Source organism: Bombina bombina, chromosome 4 (assembly GCF_027579735.1).
Source record: "Bombina bombina isolate aBomBom1 chromosome 4, aBomBom1.pri, whole genome shotgun sequence".
In the NCBI taxonomy this organism is placed as follows: domain Eukaryota; kingdom Metazoa; phylum Chordata; class Amphibia; order Anura; family Bombinatoridae; genus Bombina; species Bombina bombina.
The window spans coordinates 915,026,150-915,048,218 of record NC_069502.1 but is presented as its reverse complement, the minus strand read 5'-3'; the positions used below and the strand labels follow the sequence as shown (position 1 = coordinate 915,048,218).

Here is a 22,069-nt window from a genome sequence, read left to right as displayed (position 1 = left end):
AATCAAAATACCCAGAATAAATGATTCCTCAAGGCTAAATAAGTGTTAATATCAATCGATTTAGCCCAAAAAAAATCTACAGTTTAAATAAGCCCTTGTGAAGCCCTTAATTACAATCAAAATAAACATGGCTTACCGGATCCCATAGGGAAAATGACAGCTTCCAGCATTACATCGTCTTGTTAGAATGTGTCATACCTCAAGCAGCAAGAGACTGCAAACTGTTCCCCCAACTGAAGTTAATTGCTCTCAACAGTCCTGTGTGGAACAGCCATGGATTTTAGTTACGGTTGCTAAAATCATTTTCCTCATACAAACAGAATTCTTCATCTCTTTTCTGTTTCTGAGTAAATAGTACGTACCAGCACTATTTGAAAATAACAAACTCTTGATTGAATAATGAAAAACTACAGTTAAACACTAAAAAACTCTAAGCCATCTCCGTGGAGATGTTGCCTGTACAACGGCAAAGAGAATGACTGGGGTAGGCGGAGCCTAGGAGGGATCATGTGACCAGCTTTGCTGGGCTCTTTGCCATTTCCTGTTGGGGAAGAGAATATCCCACAAGTAAGGATGACGCCGTGGACCGGACACACCTATGTTGGAGAAACTAAAGTACTTTATAAAACCTAACCTTTACACTTATATTTTCAATATTTAAACAACTAGTCTACTTATTCGAAGGCTAATCCTTGCTTTGAATACATCTATTTCTAGCATTAAATTACCGTTTATAATCCATTTAAAACAGTATTTCGCACATCAAGATTTTCAACATGTCCAAAAGCTGCAGTTTCATACATATGATGAAAATTTGTTGAGTAATATATTCCTTTACATGTGCTTAGGAGCTGTAGTGCATTGCTGATCCTGCACAGGACAAAGCCTGTGAGAAAGAGGCACATTGCAAGTGTATCCTCCAGCCACTGGCTGTGTACTGTACAGGAGCGGCTTGGAGGCGGAGCTTTGCAGTGCTAAACACTTTATTATTGCAAAAATGCTTGTATATAACTCAGAGTATATTATTATTGCATTATTTTGTCTCATTAAATACTATTACCTCTATTCACAGCAACTGTGCCTGCTAACAAAATAACATGATTAATGTTATATGCTTATAACTGCTGAAACTGATCATAAAACAGGTATGAGATAAGAGAGAAGTAAATGCCTACTGGACATGGAGACTGAAGGAACATGGTGACTTTTTCATCCTCCAACATTAACTGCAGGAAAAGCCTTCTGATGAATCCTGAAATGTTGCCAGAGGCCGGGAGGTTCCCACGCTGAGGGGAAGACTGGAACAGCTCACAGAGAACCTAATAACACAAAGCCAATAATAATCAGACAGGAGTTAAAGTGCAGAAGTGCTAATAGACAAAACACACAATGGTGGTGCCTTCTAACTTCAAACAGTACATCAGTAAAACCATTCTTACATAAATCACAAATCTTTTTAAACTGACACAAGTGAATTCCACTGTTAATATTTAGTCTAATTGCTGGGAAGCTGCCATAATAAACTAACTTTTTAAAACTCTCCACTCATAAAAGCAGCTTACGTAACAAAATGTAACCAGTGGATTGAGACACCTTAGAAAATTTTTTTAGGCCAGCAAGACATAAGGAACAGGGTAGCACATTCACAACAGAAATTAAAAAAAAAAAAAAAAAAAAAAAAAAAAAAAAAATATATATATATATAATAAAAAAGAAGAAAAAAAAGTGATAAACACTTCTATTCAACTAATTGTATTTATTTTTAAACAAGACTAATACTTCCCAAGGGTATTGGGAAACCCATTGCTTCCACTAGATCAGGGGAAGCCAAATATATTTTATGTAAGGCTGATCACTAATGGTATAACTGGCCAAGGGCGACATTACACTTGTGTAAAATACTTATAACTTATAATGTGGTTGTTTTCTAAATTTAAATTAGAGCTGCCTTCTACAAAATTGTATGGTGTGACTTTTAAAATAAACTACTGATATCTGTTTTGTATTCAGAGGTACTGAGTGCGAGACAAAAACCGTTAGAGGGCTAGATGTGGCCTGCAGACTGTAGTTTTAGTGGCACTGCACTAGACTGACTATTTAACAGGAAGAAGAAAAAATTATAGTCTTCTCTATGCATAACAAACAGGTCAATAATACCTAGACATGTGCATTCATTGCTTACGTTGTACAACGAATGCCGAATATGGCTGGGGGAAGAGGCATTTGTCTCTTTTCTGAGCCGCATTTCTTGTTGTGAAAGTGCAACACACAAAGATATGGATTTTAACAGATAATTGTGTGCTGCACTTTCATACAAAGAAATCTGTCTCCGAAAAGAGTAAAATGTCGCTGCCCGTGGTCATATTCGGCATTCGTTGTACAATGAAAAACAAAATGTATGCTTACCTGATAAATTAATTTCTTTCCGGTCATGGAGTCCACAAAACATTTTAATTACAAGTGGGATATTCACTCCTGGCTAGCAGGAGGAGGCAAAGAGCACCCCAACAGAGCTGTTAAAGGGACACTGAACCCACATTTTTTCTTTTGTGATTCAGATAGAGCATGTAATTTTAAGCAACTTTCTAATTTACTCCTATTGTCAAATTTTCTTTATTCTCTTAGTATGTTTATTTGAAAAGCAAGAATGTAAGTTTAGATGCCGGCCCATTTTTGGTGAACAAACTGGGTTGTCCTTGCTGATTGGACAGCACCAATAAAAAAGTACTGTCCATGGTCCTGAAATTTGCTGGCTCCTTAGCTTAGATGTCTTTTTCAAATAAAGATAGCAAGAGAACGAAGAAAATGTGATACTAGGAGTAAATTAGAAAGTTGCTTAAAATTGCATGCTCTATCTGAATCATGAAAGAAAAAATTTGGGTTCAGTGTCCCTTTAAATATCACTTCCCTTACACATAACCTCCAGTCATTCGGCCGAAGGGAAATGCAAAAAAAGATAAAAATACATGGGTATAGAGGTGCATGAGAACTAGACAAAAAAACTGCCGTCTTAATTCGAATGGGTGTGTCGTGGACTCTCCATGCCCGGAAATAAATTTATCAGGTAACCATAAATTTTGTTTTCTTTCCTATGGCTTGGAGAGTTCATGAAACTTTTGAATTACTAGTGGGAACCAATACCCAAGCTAGAGGACACAGAATGAATAGGGAGGGATAACAAGACAGGCAGAGCTAAACTGAAGGCACCACCGCTTGAAGAACATTTCTCCCAAAAGAAGCCTCAGCTGAGGCAAAAGTATCAAATTTGTAGAATTTGGAAAAAGTATGAATAGCGGACCAAGTGGCTGCCTTACAGATTTGCTCCACAGAAGCGTCATTTTTAAAAGCCCATGAAGATGAAACAGCTCTAGTGGAATGAGCCGTAATTCTCTCAGGGGGCTGCTGTCCAGCTGTCTCATAAGCTAAACGGTTGCTTGAAGGTAAAATTTAAGAGCACGCACAAGTTATGCAAAATACGTTCCTTCTGGGAAGAAGGGTGAGGACAAAGAGGGAACAACAATTTCCTGATTAATATTGCGATCTGACACTACCTTAGGGAGAAACCCCAACTTAGTAAGAAGGACCGCCTTATCAGCATGAAAAATAAAGTAAGGGGAATCACACTGTAGAGCCGAAAGTTCGGAAACGATGCGAGCAGAAGAAATAGCAAGAAGAAACAAAACCTTCCAAGATAGGAGGAAACCAATGGAGCCTGCTGCAAAACTCTAAGAACAAGGTTAAGAATCCAAGGAGGAGAAACAGATTTAAACACAGGCCTGATTCTGACCAAGGCCTGAACAAAAAACTGAACATCTGGCAGAACTGCCAGACGTTTATGCAGAAGAATAGACAGAGAAGAAACCTGACCCTTCAAAGTATTGACTGGCAAACCCATCTCCAGGCCCTCCTGAAGAAAAGCCAAAATCTGAGGAACCCTTACTTTGTTACAAGAAAAACCTTTTGAGTCACACCCCTGAAGGTATTTACACCATACCCGATGGTAAATTCTATGAGTAACCGGTTTACGAGCTTGAAGCATAGTATCTATGACTTTCTCAGAGAAGCCACGTCTAGCCAATTTTAGACCTTCAATCTCCAAGCAGTCAGCTTCAGAGAAACCAGATTTGGATGAAGAAAAAGACCCTGAAGTAAAAGGTCCTTCCTGAAAGGTAACCTAGACGGCGGAAGAGATGACATCGTCACAAGAGCCGCAAACCATATCCTGCGAGGCTATGCGGGAGCTATTAGAATCGCAGAAGCTCTCTCCTGTTTGATGCGAGCAATTACTTGTGAAATGCAAACGGAGGGAACGGGTATGCTAGATTGAGGCTCCAAGGAACCGCTAGAGCATCTACAGAACGGCTTGAGGATCTCTTGACCTTGAACCGTACTTTGGAAGCTTGGCGTTTTGATGAGACGCCATCAGATCCAACTCCGGAACCCCCCACCTGAGAGTTTTCATTGTAAAAACCTCTGGGTGGAGAGCCTACTCTCCGGGATGAAAAGTCTGCCTGTTTAGAAAATCTGCCTCCCAGTTGTCCCCTGGTATGTGGATGGCAGAGAGATGACAATTGTGAGACTCCACCCACTGGAGAATGCAAGACACCTCCATTGCCAAGGAACTCTGAGTTTCTCCCTGGTGATTGATGTAGGCCACCGAGGTGATGTTGTTCGACTGAAATATGATAAATCGGACCAAAGCTAGTTGAGGACAAGCTATTAAAGCATAGAAAAATGCTCTCAACTTCAAGCTGTTTATTGGAAAAGATGACTCCTCTGCAGCCCACAGACCCTTTGTCTTTAAAAAAAAAACAAAAAAAACTGCTCCCGAGCCTAACAGGCTGGGGTCCATGGTCACAATCACCCAGGAAGGTCACAGGAAGCATGTGCCCTGTGAAAGATGGTCCTGTGAAACCCACCATGAGACTCTTGTTGGGGAAACCAAAATGATCTTCTGTGAGAGATCTGGGTGGTCAGTTCCATTGACTGAGCATGCATAGCTGCAGAGATCTCAGATGGAACTCAGCAAAAGGAATGATGTTCATGGAGGCAACCATCAGTCCAATCACCTCCATGCATTGAGCCACAGATGGACAAATAGCAGTCTGAAGAGACAGGCAAGAAACATGAAGCTTGGATTTTCTGACTTCCGTCAGAAAGATCTTCATGGACAGGGAATCTATGATTGTTCCCAAGAAACAAACCTTTGTATCTCTAACAAGGGAACTCTTTCTCAGTTTCACATTCTACCCATGGGAACGTAGAATAGACAACATCTCGGTATGAGATCTTGCTAGATGAAAAGATGGCGCTTGAACTAGAATGTCGTCTAGATAAGGCACCACAGCAATACCCTGGGACCTCACCACTGCCAGAAGAGCCTCCAGAATCTTTGTAAAAATGCTGGGAGCTGTAGCAAGGCCAAAATGAAGGGCAACAAAATGAAAATGTTTGTCCAGGAAGGCAAACCTTAGATACTAGTAATAATCCCTGTGAATAGGAACATGAAGATACGTGTCCTTCAGATCTATGGTTGTCATGAACTGACCCTTCTGGACCAAAAGAAGAATAGAACGGATGGTCTACATCTTGAAGGACGGAAGCCTGAGGAATTGATTGAGACACTTTAGGTCTACAATGGGACGAAAAGTCCCCTCCTTCTTGGGAATTACAAATATATTTGAATAGAATTCTAGACCCTGTTCCTCTAGAGGAACTGGAACAATCACTCCCAGGGATGACAGGTCTTTTAAGCAGTTTAAGAAGGCCTCTTTATCTGATTCGCAGATGTCCTCCCAGGGGCAGGTTCCACCTGTCAAGGTTAAGATTTGAATCCTATTCTGTAACCGTGGGGATACTATATCTATGGCCCAAGGATCTGGAACACTGCGTATCCAAACCTGCTGAAAAAAAGAAAGACTGCCCCCCACTTGATCTACTAAAGGATCGGGGGCGGCCTGTTGATGTTGATTTAGAATCAACGGAAGGCTTCTTAGCTTGCTTCCCCCTATTCTAAGGCTGACTGGACCTCCAAGAAGACTTGGATTGATCTGACTTGGAAGAGGAAGACGTCTGTCCCGAAAATTAGAATTCTAGCGACCCTTAGATCTATTCTTTTTATCCTGAGGTAGGAAAGAACCCTTTCCACCTGTAATGTCAGAAATAATTTCTGCCAGATCTGGCCTAAGCAAGGTTTTACCCTTATAAGGCAGAGGTAAAAGCTTGGACTTGGATGTAATATCTGCAGACCAAAATTTTAAGTCTCGATCATGTCTTGGATCTCCTATATAGTAGTCTTTTCTAGGATAAGATTAGATAAAGCATTGCACCAATAAGATGCTGCCCCCGCAACTGTAGCAATATTAGCAACAGGTTGCCACTGTAATCCCTGATGAATATACATTTTCTTCAAAAAAGTCTCAAGCTTCTTATCCATGCGATCCTTGAAAGAACAACTATCTTCAATAGGAATAGTAGTTCTCTTAGCCAGAGAAGAGATAGCTCCCCGTAACTTTGGCACCTTGTGCCACGAGTCACGAATAGAGTCAGCAACAGGAAACCTCTTTTTAAAAACAGGGGATGGGGAAAAGGGAATCCCTGGTTTATCCCATTCCTGAGTTATAATATCTGCCATACGGTCTGGAACTGGAAATACTTCCAAAGATGAGGGTACATTGTATACCCTATAAAGCTTACTAGACCTCTTTGGATTCTCCGCAACAGATTCTTCCAAAGTAGCAAGAACCTCCTTCAATTGTTTTATGACGGAAAAATTTCGTCATATGTCCTTAAGAGGTTAAATATGAAATTGATCACCTCTGAATCTGCAGAATTTGTCACTACAGTATCAGAATCTGACAATTCCACCTCAGAAGCCACTGAAGAATTATTATCATCAGATAATTGAGGCAAACTGACTAACGCAGCTTTAGCGGAGTCAGCCTTACTAACATCAATATGTTTATATTTGCTCTTTCGTTTATCAGAAACCGTTGGAAAAGCTGATAAAGCTGCAGAAACAGCAGAAGTAATCTGTGCAGCGAAATCCCCAGTTAAAAAAAAAAAAACCCAAGAGGTTGAGAGGAACCGCAGAGCAATGCTTGGGAAGCTTGAGGGGAAAGCTGAAACGTAGCTAGGATAACACTATCCTGAGAGACAGAAGGTTCAGGGAGAGACATCTTATCTTTAAACTTTAAAGTTTTATTTAAACATGAAGAGCAAAACTGTACAGGAGGAATTATCTTAGCCTCCAAACACAATAAGCATTTTTCAAATGCATTAACTTCAGTATTAGTGTCCATAATTGGGTAACAGTTTACAATTAACAAAAATAAATAAATTTAAAAGCCATATTAAAAGGGACAGTCTACACCAGAATTTTTATTGTTTAAAAAAACAATTTATGTAAGAACTTACCTGATAAATGCATTTCTTTCATGTTGGCAAGAGTCCATGAGCTAGTGACGTATGGGATATACCATCCTACCAGGAGGGGCAAAGCTTCCCAAACCTCAAAATGCATATAAATACACCCCTCACCACACCCACAATTCAGTTTAACGAATAGCCAAGTAGTGGGGTGATAAGAAAGGAGTAAAAAGCATCAACAAAGGAATTTGGAAATAATTGTGCTTTATACAAAAAAATCATAACCACCATAAAAAAGGGGTGAGCCTCATGGACTCTTGCCAATATGAAAGAAATGAATTTATCAGGTAAGTTCTTACATAAATTATGTTTTCTTTCATGTAATTTGCAAGAGTCCATAAGCTAGTGACGTATGGGATAGCAATACCCAAGTAGTGGCACTCCACGCAAGAGTCACTAGAGAGGGAGGGATAAAATAAACACAGCCATTTTGCTGAAAAAAATTAATCCACAACCCAAATATAAAAGTTTATTCTCATAAATAAAAGGAAAAACTTAAAACATAAGCAGAAGAATCAAACTGAAACAGCTGCCTGAAGAACTTTTCTACCAAAAACTGATTCCGAAGAAGCAAATACTTCAAAATGGTAGAATTAAGTAAATGTATGCAAAGAAGACCAAGTTGCTGCTTTGCAAATCTGATTAACTGAAGCTTCATTCTTAAAAGCCCAAGAAGTGGAAACTGATCTAGTAGAATGAGCTTTAATTCTCTGAGGCGGGGCTTAACCCGACTCCAAATAATCTTGATGAATCAAAAGCTTTAACCACGATGCCAAAGAAACGGCAGAAGCCTTCTGACTTTTCCTAGAACCAGAAAAGACAACAAATAGACTAGAAGTCTTCCTGAAATCTTTAGTAGCTTCAACATAATATTTCAGAGCTCTCACCACATCCAAAGAATTTAAAGATCTCTCCAAAGAATTCTTAGAATTAGGACACAAAGAAGGGACAACAATTTCTCTATTAATGTTAGAATTCACAACCTTAGGTAAGAATTTGAATGAAGTCCGCAAAACTGCATTATCTGATGAAAAATCAGAAAAGGAGATTCACAAGAGAGCAGATAATTCAGAAACTCTTCTAGCAGAAGAGATGGCCAAAAGGAACAACACTTTCCAAGAAAGTAGATTAATGTTCAAAGAATACATAGGCTCAAATGGAGGAGCCTGTAAAGCCTTCAAACCCAAATTAAGACTCCAAGGAGGAAAGATTGATTTAATGACAGGCTTGATACGAAACCAAGTCTGACGACTGAGATAATCCGCTTCCCAATTGTCTATACCTGGGATATGAACCGCAGAAATTAGACAGGAGCTGGATTTCGCCCAAACAAGTATCCAAGATACTTCTTTCATAGCTTGAGGACTGTGAGTCCCACCCTGATGATTGACATATGCCAAAGTTGTGATATTGTCTGTCTGAAAACAAATAAACGTTTCTCTCTTCAATAGAGGCCAAAACTGAAGAGCCCTGAGAATCGCACGGAGTTCCAAAATATTGATTGGTTATCTTGCCTCTTGAGATTTCCAAACCCCTTGTGCTGTCAGAGATCCCCAAACAGCTCCCCAACCTGAAAGACTCACATCTGTTGTGATCACAGTCCAGGTTGGACGAACAAAAGAGGCCCCTAGAACAATACAATGGTGATCTAACCACCAAGTCAGAGATAGTCGAACATTGGGATTTAAGGTTATTAATTGTGATATCCTGGTATAATCCCTGCACCATTGGTTCAGCATACAAAGCTGGAGAGGTCTCATATGAAAACAAGCAAAGGGGATCACGTCCGATGCTGCAGTCATGAGACCTAAAACTTCCATGCACATAGCTACTGAAGGCTGCAACCAATTTCAAACGTCTCTTGTCCGTTAGAGACAAAGTCATGGACACTGAATCTATCTGGAAACCTAAAAAAGTTTGGTAAATTGATCCTCCAACCATGTTTTTAATGAAACAACACTAGTTCATTTGTGTGAGATTCTGCAGAACGTAAAGACTGAACAAGTACCAAGATATCGTCCAAATAAGGAAACACCGCAATACCCTGCTCTCTGATTACAGAGAGTAGGGCACCGAGAACCTTTGAAAAGATCTAGGCCAAAAGGAAGAGAAACAAATTGGTAATGCTTGTCTAGAAAAGAGAATCTCAGGAACTGGTAGTGATCTGGATGAATCGGAATATGAAGATATGCATCCTGTGAGTCTATTGTGGACATATAATGCCCTTGCTGAACTAAAGGCAGAATAGTCCTTATAGTCACCATTTTGAAAGTTGGTACTCTTACATATCGATTCAAAATCTTTAGATCCAAAACTGGTATGAAGGAATTTTCTTTCTTTGAGACAATGATTAGATTTGAATAAAACCCCAGACCCTGTTCCTGAAACGGAACTGGCATGATTACCCCTGATAACTCCAGGTCTAAAACACACTGCAGGAAAGCCAGAGCTTTTACTGGGTTTGCAGGGATTTGTGAGAGAAAAATCTTCTCACAGGCGGTCTTACTCTGAATCCTATTCTGTACCCCTGAGAGACAATACTCTGAATATATTGATTTTGGACCTAATTGGTCCAAAAATCTTTGAAAAATCTTAATCTGCCCCCTACCAGATGAGCTGGAATGAGGGCCGCACCTTCATGTGGACTTGGGGGCTGGCTTTGATCTCTTAAATGGCTTGGATTTATTCCAATTCGAAGAAGGCTTCCAATTGGAACAGATTCCTTGGGGGGAGGGATTAGTTTTCTGTTCCTTATTTTGTCGAAAGGAATGAAAATGGTTAGAAGCTTTAGATTTACCCTTAGATCTTTCATCCTGAGGCAGAAAAACTCCCTTCCCCCCAGTAACAGTTGAAATTATTGAATCCAATTGAGAACCAAATAACTTATCTTGAAAAGAAAGAGATAGCAATCTGGACTTAGAAGTCATGTCAGCATTCCAAGATTTAAGCCACAAAGTTCTTCTAGCTAAAATAGCTAAAGACATAAATTTAACATCAATTTTGATGATATCAAAAATGGCATCACAAATAAAATGATTAGCATGTTGAAGCAAGTTAACAATGCTAGACAAATCATGATCCAATACTTGTTGCGCTAAAGTTTCCAACCAAAAAGTTGAAGCAGTTGCAACATCAGCCAAAGAAATTGCAGGCCTGAGAAGATGACCTGAATATAAATAGGCTTTCCTTAGATAAGATTCAAGTTTCCCATCTAAAGGATCTTTAAAAAAAGTACTATCTTCCATAGAAATAGTAGTACGTTTAGCAAGAGTAGAGAGATAGCCCCATCAACTTTGGGGATCTTTTCCCAAAGCTCTAAAGTAACTGCTGGCAAAGGATAGAATTTTTTTTAAACCTTGAAGAAGGAATAAAAGTACCACAAGGCTTATTCCATTCCTTAGAAATCATATCAGAAATAGCATCAGGAACTGGAAAAACCTCTGGAATAACCACAGGAGGTTTATAATCAGAATTTAAACGTTTACTAGTTTTAATATCAAGAGGACTAGTATCAATGTAATCAACACTTCTTTTAACAAAGAACGAATATACTCCATTTTAAATAAATAAGATGATATGTCAGTGTCAATATCTGAGGCAAGATATTCTGAACCAGATAGATCCCCATCAGAGAAAGATAATTCAGCATGTTGCCAGTCATTTGAAATTTCATCAACTTTATGAGAAGTTTTAAAAGACCTTTAACGTTTATTAGAAGGCGGGATGGCAGACAAAGCCTTCTGAATAGAATCAGAAATAAATTCTTTTAAATTTACAGGTATATCTTGTGCATTAGATGTTGAGGGGACAGCAACAGGTAATTAACTACTACTGATGGATACATTCTCTGCATGTAAAATTTTATCATGACAACTATTACAAACCATAGCAGGAGATATAACCTCCACAAGTTTACAACAAACACACTTAGCTTTGGTAGAACTGTTATCAGGCAGCAGGGTTCCAACAGTGATTTCTGAGACAGGATCAGATTGAGACATCTTGCAAATGTAAGAGAAAAAACAACATATAAAGCAAAATTATAAATTTCCTTATATGGCAGTTTCAGGAATGGGAAAAAATGCAAACAGCATAGCCCTCTGATAGAGAAAAAAGACAAGAGGCATATAGAAATGGGGTCTTAAATAATGAAAATATTTGGCGCCAAGTATGACGCACAACAGAAAAAAATTTTTTTCGCCAAATACGACACACTTGCGTCATAGATGATGCAACCTTGTGAATGACTAATTTGCGTCAACAAACGTAACTTCACGCCAAAAAATCTTGCGCCAAGAATGACGCAATAAACGTTGGCATTTTGCGCGCCCGCGAATTTAAAAGACAATTTGAAAAAGAGACTATACCCCAGGTAAGAAATAAGTTTTTCATAAAAAAAGAATTTCCCAGATATGAAACTGACAGTCTGCAAAAGGAAATATACTGAAAACCTGAATAATGGCAAATATAAGTACAATACATATATTTAGAACTTTATATAAATACATACAGTGCCAAACCATAGCTGAGTGTCTTAAGTAATGAAAACAAAAGACACCCATACACATATAGCATTTACTGTACTCAGAGGAATTGGCTTGAAAATGCTGAGAAGCGCATATCAACGTAGAAATCTTAGCACAAACTTGCTTCACCACCTCCATAGGAGGCAACGTTTGTAAAACTGAATTGTGGGTGTGGTGAGGGGTGTATTTATAGGCATTTTAATATTTGGGAAACTTTGCCCCTCCTGGTAGGATTGTATATCCCATACGTCACTAGCTCATGGACTCTTGCCAATTACATGAAAGAAAGATAGATAATCCCTTTATTAGCCATTCCCCAGTTTTGCATAACCAACACAGTTATAATAATAAACGTTTTACCTCTGTGATTACCATGTATCTAAGCCTCTGCAAACTGCCCCCTTATTTCAGTACTTTTGACAGACATCCATTTTAGACAATCAGAGCTGGCTCCCTGAAACTACACACGTGCGTGCACACTTATCTATATGAAACATATGAACCAACACCCTCTAGTGGTAAAAAACTGTCAAAATGCCCTGAGAGAAGAGGCGGCCTTCAATGGCTTAGAAATTAGCATATGAACCTCCTAGGTTTAGCTTTCAACTAAGAAAACCAAGAGAACAATGCAAAATTGGTGAGAAATTTTTCTATCTGAATCCTGAAAGTTTATTTTGGACTTGACTGTCCCTTTAAGTTTATTTATATGAAGCAATAAAACATAAATAAGCACTTAAAACCCTCAGCTCTGCTGAGGTCTTACCCCTCCAGACATTGCTAACCCACTAGCACAGAAAACCAGACACACCCGGTAGCAAAACAACACCTCCTTGTTAACGGAACAGCACAAATACACTTGCCACTGTAGATAGAAGAAAATACAGCCTCCACATTTGCCGCGGCAAACTCCGAACTGAACAGAGATGCTGAAAACCGGAAATGACGAGGAGCGGTCACGTGACCACAATACATTTTTTTTTTTTTTTAAATTGCACCAAACAAAAACGGCGCAAAAAAATCAACAGCAGCACACCAAAATTGATTAGGCCAATAAGCTGAGCTGAAAAGTGATTGCAACAAGAAGTGAAACACACACCTGTCAAACACTTCATACACTCTCCCATCTCTGAGCCCCCAATAAAAAATGATGCCTCTTTTCACATAAAAGCAGTGCCCCTGAAAAAGATTCAAATGCTTTCCACAAGGATTTAACCCCTATAGTGCCGGTACCTTCAAACCTAGAAGGGAAAGCACTTACCGGTGGATCCTGCTCTGTCAGGCAGGAGCTGTTTTCTAGGGTGTGGCAGCTTCACCATATCTACCAGAGACCTATCAAAAAGAAAGAACAAAGTAACCAACTCTGACTTTCTATAATAGGGGTAGCAATAATGTTAGAAGATTAAGACAAGACTACCTTGCTGTCTTCTAACTAATAGCCACTATTACTCTTACTAAAGAGATTGACATGGACACAGCATAGCCCCAATCCTTGCTTGCAGAGAAAAGTACCCATTAAAAGGATTAAAATCTTCAGACACTATCTTGGCCATCCTCCCGTGATCAAGGCAAAGAGAATGACTGGGGGTTATGGGTAAGGGAAGTGATACTTAACAGCTTTGTTGGGGAGCTCTTTGCCTTCTCCTGCTGGCCAGGACTGAATATCCTCCTAGTAATTAGAATGTTCCGTGGACTCTCCATGCCATAGGAAAGAAATGATGAATGCAGATCTCTTGCAACACCTATGAGCCTAAATGTCCTAGCAGTTGACCCTCTGGTATTTTGCAGCACAGAATATTTTTATGGAAAATCATGTTAGCTGCTTATTGGGAACTTTACACAATTTAAAGTGTAAAATAAAATATTGCAAAGGTTTACGCTACACCTTCGACAAGGGTCTTGATTTGCAGTTTCTTAACACATTTTTCCTTTATGTCAATGTAAAATATTGAGACAGTAAACCATATATCAACCAAATTAAAGGAACATTTACTTTTTTTTCATGATTCAGACAAAGCATGCAATTTTAAACAACTTTCAAATTTACTTCTATTATCTAATTTGTTTAGTTTTTTTGGTATCCTTTATTGAAACAGATACCTAGGTAGGCTCAGGAACTGCTATGCATCTTATTATTGGCTCCCTGACGTTTTCAGCTAGCTCCCAATAGTTAACTGCTTCTTAAAACAAAGGATACCAAGAGAAAGAACCAAATTAGATAACAAAAGTAAATTGGAAAATTGATTAAAATTAAAATCATGAAAGAAACATTTTGCGTTTCCTGTCCCTTTAAAGAAACAAAAATCTGATCCCCTCTAATGTGATGGTGTTTCCTTCTAGCATAATTACAGATGCCTCCTAATTAAGATAAATGGTATTAATTGCATTGAATTTGTTTTAAGCAGTTGCTATAAAATAATAAAAAACGCTGAATTAAGTAATTACTAAAAAAAAAAAAAAAAAATTGCATCATATTAGATCAGCTCCTAAAACACAAGCTGTAAGTTAAAAAAAAATGCAGTACGCAGAAATGTCACCTACAATTTTTTTCCTCTTTAACTATAAGACCACCAATTAAAAATCTGTATAATATCAACTGTCAGAGTATTTGTCCTAAAGTCCAGAGCTTTAAAAAATGGCTGTACTGTATTCTTGTACTATACACCAAATATATTTAACAAAAGTATTAAAACCAAGTTACAAAACACTAAATTGCATTACAAAATCAAACAGTGATATACAGTTGTAAAATATTATCACTATACCTGTGCCATTAGTCTCTGATTATTTGGATGGCAAGATATGCACTGCAAAAAAAAGGCTACGGTTGCATTTTCAACTGCAGTCCTTTGTTGGGTGGTAAGTCCATTTGCTGCGGTTGAAGTCATCAAAGTGCATTTGGTACTGGCCTGTTGATTACCAGTCATATTACTAGCAGAGCTGGCACCTGAATGGCAAAGCAAATACAGAAGTGCTGTCCACAGAGGATTAACTTCAGAGCCTCCAAGCCAGTCCTTCATAACATGACTGTTGCCAACCTCTGTCAGAAACCTGAGAATTGGTGCCACCAAGTCTGCAGTTACCGTCATCCTATTAAAGTGCTGCAATGTGTGTTGCCTTCTGAGTCTGTCCTGGCTGCTATCCGTAGAGGAGGCAGAATAGTCTGTATTGGATACATGATTGAAGCAAAAATTAACAAGGCTTCTTACAAGGAGAGAGGGCAAACCAGAGTCCAACAGCTGCTTGATGGCTTCTGGAGACTGTGATGAGGCAGCAAGAGTAGCTAAATGAGATTCCGAAAGTGCAAGAGGTGCTTGGGCATTTTTAGAATCATCTGTTAGAGATGCATTTAAGTCTTGCTTTTTGCTGTCATCAGTTATTGACAGTCTATGCTGGCTCTGTATAGGAGGAGGTGTAATTCCCATCCATACCATAAGTAAGGAGAAGTAGTTGGGGTGAATATGGCACATTGAGCAGAGTAGGCCATCAACAGCCTTTTTAAGGACCATATTACATGGCAGAGACATAGACCATTTATACAGTGACCTATAAGACAGAAAACACAAGGAATATTGCATATTTTATAAAAGCAACAGACAAAGCAAGTTGGTAATTAACAGATAAGTTTGAAGCTACATTGGTAAATTAATTAAAGATACAATATTTGAAAGAAAAACTTTAAAACATAAATTATGCTGATAATTTTCTTTCCATCGTTACGAGGAGAGTCCAAGGGTTCATTCATTACTTGTGGGAAATACAGAACCTGGCCACCAGGAGGAGGCAAAGACACCCCAGCCAAAGGCTTAAATACCTCCCCCACTCCCCTCATCCCCCAGTCATTCTGCCAAGGGAACAAGGAACAGTAGGAGAAATATCAGGGTATAAATGGTGCTAGAAGAAAAACAAAATAAATGTAGGTCCGCCCAACGGAGAACCTGGCAGGAGCCGTGGACTCTCCTCGTAATGATGGAAATGAAATTATCAGTTAAGCATAATTTATGTTTTCCATCTAATACGAGGAGAGTCCACGGCTTCATTCATTACTTGTGGGAAACAAATACCCCAAGCTCTAGAGGACAGTAAATGAAAATGGAGGGTAAAAAGGTGGTGGACCCTATTCTGAGGGAGCCACAGCCTGCAAAACCTGTCTCCCAAAAGCTGCTTCAGCCGAAGCAAAAACGACAAATTTGTAAAACTTTGAAAAAGTATGTAAGGAGGACCAGGCAGCTGCCTTACAAATCTGCTCCATCAAGGCCTTACCTGTGACGAAAGGCAAAGAATGACTGGGGGATGAGGGGAGTGGGGGAGGTATTTAAGCCTTTCACTGGGGTGTCTTTGCCTCCTCCTGGTGGCCAGTTTCTGTATTTCCCCACAAGTAATGAATAAAGCCATGGACTTTCCTATTAGATGGAAAACAGTTTCTTAAATTATCAACGTGGACATCTACTGCCTCATGCCCTGTTGTAGCATATATGATCCCTCAGTGACCTTCCCTTTTCTTAGCCTTCTATATATATATATATATATATATATATCTTAGAATGTGTCTTTACAAGAGGAAACATAATTTATACTTAATAAACCAGTGTTACACACACACACACACTAGCATATTATTTAACTGGAAAGTAACTGGCTAATTGAGAAGTATAATTTTTTCCCTCTTGTAGTGACACATTCCAATACTTTCATACACTTAATATCAGCATAAACCAATCCACATAACAATGGTGGGTGTGAGGATGCAAATACTTTTACAAGTGACACTAAGTGAAAGTACTTAGGAAGGGCCACGAAATGTCTTGCAAAGGTGTTATACCAAGATGGCATGAGAATTAGCAAGGACAAAGCCATAACTCTTGGTAGAATGCTTCTTTATTTTTAAATTGAGTGATTAGGTTCTTCAACTCATATGCTATTAGCTACAAATCTGACCAGACAAAATAAATAAGATTTGGAAGCCAATATATATTCCAGTCTTGGCCCAGAACTAGAAAAAACTTGCTAATTAAAATGAGTAATTTCCAAATCCGAAATTGTGAAGAAAAGCCTCAGTATATTTCTAAACATAAATATTCACTAACTGAGAATCATCATTCTGATATGTGGCCATCTTTAGACCAAAGGAAAGTGCTAACCTGCCTTTTTCAGTTGACAAAATGTAATAGGGTGGAGAAAACAAAGCAATAAAGAATAAAATATGACTGGCTTTAGAACTACTAAAAACTCTTGCAAAAGAACAAAATAAAAACGCTTTTGGAAAGCGCTCCAATGACAACGAAAAAACCTTAACGTTTGAAATAGCTGTTTTTTAGAAAAATGTACAAAGTCTCTCCAGTGCCTGAAATAGTAAAAAAATATTAGGACAAAGAGCAACTTCTTCCTAAAATGAATACTAATGTGGGGAAACTAGTGAAAGCTTAATTCATATTTGATAGTACACACACTTGCAGGACTGGCCTACCAAGACAAAAAAGTGGGCCAGCAACCATTGTCCTCAAAAGAATATTTAAATGTTTTCTCTAAATCTTGAAGAAGTCATCACACTGTACTGAGGAGGGGACACAAGTTACCAGAGCTGCAGTCTTATACAATCTCACACTGTATAGGCTGGAACAGAATGGATGTTGAAAAGTGAGTGTATATGTAGGAAAAGATGAAAGATGTAAATCCTAAGGACATCTGGTAGTTTCTACCCACTCAAAGAAGGCAAGTGGCTATATACCCAATGCTACCATATTTTTTCCATGGGTGACAAGAGATCATGGGATTTGTGTTCTTTAAAGGGCTATGAAACACAAAAAAATTATTTTCTGATTCAGACAGAGCATTCCATTCTAAAAAAGTTTCCAGTTTAGATCTATTATCAAATTTGCTTCTTTCACATGATATTCTGTGTTGTAGCACTACATGGCAGGAAATCGTACTGCCATCTAGTGCTCTTACAAATTGATTACATTCTTGCCAAACTGCTGCTATATAGTGCTGCAGAAATAGGTCGGCTCCTAAGCATACCTCTCTGCTTTTCAACAAAAGATACCAAGAAAATAAAACAAAATTTGAAAATAGAATTAGAAAGTTGTTTAAAATTGCAGGCTATATCTGAATCATGAAAGAAATAGCTTGGGTTTCATATCCCTGTAATTGTTAAAGAGCTTGTATACAGTAGTGACTGTTAAATATTTATTTCATATACTTACTCAAACAGATCTCGACTAAGCAACCCTGGCAAGTCATATTCTACAGGGAGTTCATAGCTGTGCCACAAAATGGCAGCTACACAGTGCAAATGTGAAGGGGATGGCATCAAAAGGCCAAACTCCCTAGGAGAGCTATTTGGGGAAATGTAGTTGCCCAAACCGCTTCTTTTCAGTGAGGCAACTCTTGCAGAATCACTAACCCACTTTAACAGGGCCTGAATTCTATAAGAAAAAAAAAAAAGAGAAATAATTTAAATTATTTTTTGTTGCACAAACATAAAACCTCTACATAATTATTTACATCTATAGTTTTGGTACCTTGACATTTGATACATATGCATTTTTTATAACTAAGATACAGATTAGTTAACACCAGTTAATCCCCCTTGAATGTCATAAATCTGCAATACATCGACACATATGCATCAGAATTGCACTGCAGTCTTATCTACTGGGGTTTTTGTTTTACTAAAGCTTTAAAGGGACATAATACTCATATGCTAAATCACTTGAAACTGATGCAGTGTAACTGTAAAAAGCTGACAGGAAAATCACACCTTCACATCTTTATGTAAAAAAGGAAGATATTTTACCTCACAACTTCCTCAGCTCAGCAGAGTAAATTCTGTGTAAAAAGTTATACTTCAGCTGCTGCCCAGCTGCAGGTAAAAAAATAAATAAAAAAAAATGAAGAAACAGCAGCCAATCAGCATCAGCAGTGCTGAGGTCATGAACTTGTTTAATGTGATCTCATGAGATTCCACTTAACTCATGAGATTTCATTGTAAACTTCCTTACACTGAATAGGGAAATAAGATAAGAGTGCACGTAAGCTCGCTCCTTTCACTGTCCCAGGACAGACATAATGATTTGTTGCTTAGAAGTCCTTTACAGTGGGATGCGGCTACTGAGGAACGTTTGAGGTAAAATATCTTTCTTTTTTACATAGAGATGTTCAGGTGATATTTTCTAGTCAGCTTTTTACAGCTATACTGCATCAATTTCAAGTGTTTAAACATTTGGGTATTATGGCCCTTTAATCAGTTTGTAATTGTATTAACATTTTAAAAGTCAAAACCATTTGTATTTACAGATAGATTATCCATATTTGAGTCACAAGATGACATCAGATATATATTTTAGCACATTATATATACATATAATGTATTGCAGTAGGCAATGATAACTTTTTATTACACAAACATAATATTTAAAAGACAAGGTTTTGAGAGATTTACTCCCTTTCTCATATCTAAAACAATACTAATCAATAAGACAGAATTAAACAGCAGAGATAAAATTTTTACATTGCTGTATAATATGTGGTATATCTATATATTTATCTATATTTATATGCATATGTATATCTATCTCTATATATAAGCTCAAATGAAAGTATAGTATAGGTGATGTAACAAAAATAATAATAAAAATTATACATTAGACATTAAGTATGTTCATATGAAGTTTTGGTAGTGTGTCAGAAAAGAGTCTACATTAAATCCCTCATTTATAGTGTTGAAAAGTGTTTTCATCTCCAATGTTTTCTGTTCGTTGTAGTCATTAAAATTCCCTTTAAGTACTTTGCTTTTGAGGTTTTGGATGAAATGATTTGTTTGGGTGAAATGATGCCCGGGGTACAGTATTTGTCTACTTCATGGTTTGTGATTGAATGTCTGGGCTAATTCATTCTGAGATGTAGTTTCAGGCCAGTTTCCTGAAAGTAGCTCCCTTGGTCACATGCTGTACACTCATGTACACCACGTTTGCAGATGTGCATGAATGTGATCCCCGGATGTTGTATGATTTGTTATTGTGTCTCGCTGTGTTATTTTCACATATATCTTGGCACAATTTGCAGCGGGATTTGTTGCACTGTATGGTGCCATTCTATGTAAGCTCCTGTTCTAGGGTTAGTTTCCTGCGAACCAATCCTTTTTTCAGGTTTGGTGGTTGTTTAAATGCTATTATCGGGAGCTGAGGAACTATTTCTTTGAGTATGTGATCCTCACAGTACTGGCTGTAGAGGTGTTTAATAATTTTACGTATTTCCTCTAGAGTTGGGTTGTAGGTAACTACCAGAGAGATCCTTATTTTGTTTTTCTTTTCTTTGCATTAAAGAAGACTTTCCAGCTGTGTTTTTATGGCAGATTTCATGTTTTTTTTTTAGAGCATCCTTTCATTGTAACCCTTTTGCTGAAATGCCTCTGTCAGTGTGTTCAGGTGTTTGTCTTGGTCCTCAGTGTCAGAGCAAGTGCGGTGGTATCTGATATAATGGCTGTAGATGACACCTTATTTTATGCGATTGTGACTGAAACCGGAATTGTGGCGGTAGGTGTACCTGTTTGTCGGTTTTCTTTACACAGGTGACTGAAGTGTGTTATTGGTGACAATTATGGCACAATCCAGGAAGCTCACACTGTTCTGAGAAATTAATTTTGAGGTTTATTGATAAATTATATAAGTCTAGAAGGATTTCTTCTTTTCTTCCATATTATAAAATCTTCATCTATGTAGCGTAAATATTTACATGGTTTATGGGGCTGAGTGGCTAGAAATCTCTGTTCCAGGTTGGTAATGAAAAGATTAGCATATTGTGGTGACATTTTTGTGCCCATTGCTGTCCCAGGCATTTGTAAGTAGCTATTGTTTAAATTTAAATAGTTGTGAGTGAGTATAAATCATATAAGCTTGGCGATAGTTTCACAATAGTATTTAGGTGTAACTTTGCAGGACAAGAGGAATTTAACACAGGCCTCATTTTCATCATTATGTAGGGATGTTACTGTATAAACAGTCTACATCTATGGCTATTATCTAAGGTCAGCTGCTGAGGCTAAATATGGAAAAAATAAAAAACGAGCACTTGCACTGATAAAGAAATCGCTCAGTAGTATGCTGTAGGGTCATATCTGGGTCCTGCAGAATGCATTTCAGCCTTGTTCAGACCAATGCCCAACACACAGTTTGTCAAGCCATGTTTTTGGAAAAGTAGGCAAAATAAAAAATGAAAGTACATTACCATTTTCATTTTTTTTATAAAAATGTGCTTTTTATATACGTGCACTTTTTTCCCCTTAAAGGGATACAATTGATAAGTGTTCAAAAAGAAAATCCTCTACTATGTTAGATTGTTTTATTATTGGACTATTGCTTGTATATAACTGTGTTTAACCCCTGCAAAGGGATTAAAGGCAACATTGGCACCAAAGCAGCAACTTAACATTTCTTGTGAGCCAATCACAAGAGACAAATGTGTTTAACCACCAAACACCAGCTAGCTCCCAGTAGTGTAGCATATGCACATATCCTTTCCCAACAAAAAATATCAAGAGAACAAAGTTTATTTTAAAATAGAAGTGCATTTTTAAAAGTGTTTAAATTGCATGCTGTATCTAAATCAGTTATATTTAGATGTTTCTATATTTTTAAGTTTTAAGTAATCAGAATGTCAGAAGCACAATGAATCACAGATAATACAGTTGCAACAGGATATCAATTCAAACATTTTATGGCTACACATTCTACCTAGTGATAGTTTGAACCATACTCTACCTGTCTTTGGTTCCAGGATCTTGAGTTGTACCAAGCTGATACAGTATATCAATGGTAGAATCTGACGATAGACCATTTAACCTTCCAAAAAGAAGTGGACTATTCAAATCTGTAAAACAGATGAGCTTTAAAGGACCACTCAATGCAGTAGAATTGCATAATTAACAAGTGCATAATAAAAAGACAGTGATTTAACAACCTACTCTGAATTTCAAATAAGCAGCAGATTTTTTTCTGACTAGTTTTTATTCTTCCATTTTTCGGCCCCCTGTATCATGTGAGAGACATCAGCCAATCACAGACTAGTATATGTATAACATGTGAGCTTGTGCACATGCTCAGTAGGATCTTGTTCCCCAG

At 38.0% G+C, this 22,069-nt stretch overlaps 1 protein-coding gene across 7 annotated transcripts in view; it reads right to left on the bottom strand.

The window, feature by feature from the left end:
- The window catches only part of BIRC6 (baculoviral IAP repeat containing 6), an 854,588-nt gene that overhangs the window by 300,945 nt on the left and 531,574 nt on the right, over positions 1-22,069 (bottom strand). For all 7 annotated transcript variants that reach the window (XM_053711846.1, XM_053711848.1, XM_053711852.1 and 4 more), the window contains exons 53-56: positions 21,710-21,818; positions 18,155-18,376; positions 14,717-15,497; positions 1,176-1,319 (exon numbers count right to left, since the gene is read on the bottom strand). In XM_053711846.1, coding sequence (XP_053567821.1) covers positions 1,176-1,319; positions 14,717-15,497; positions 18,155-18,376; positions 21,710-21,818 — 1,256 coding nt within the window. The remainder of the gene's footprint in view (positions 1-1,175; positions 1,320-14,716; positions 15,498-18,154; positions 18,377-21,709; positions 21,819-22,069) is intronic.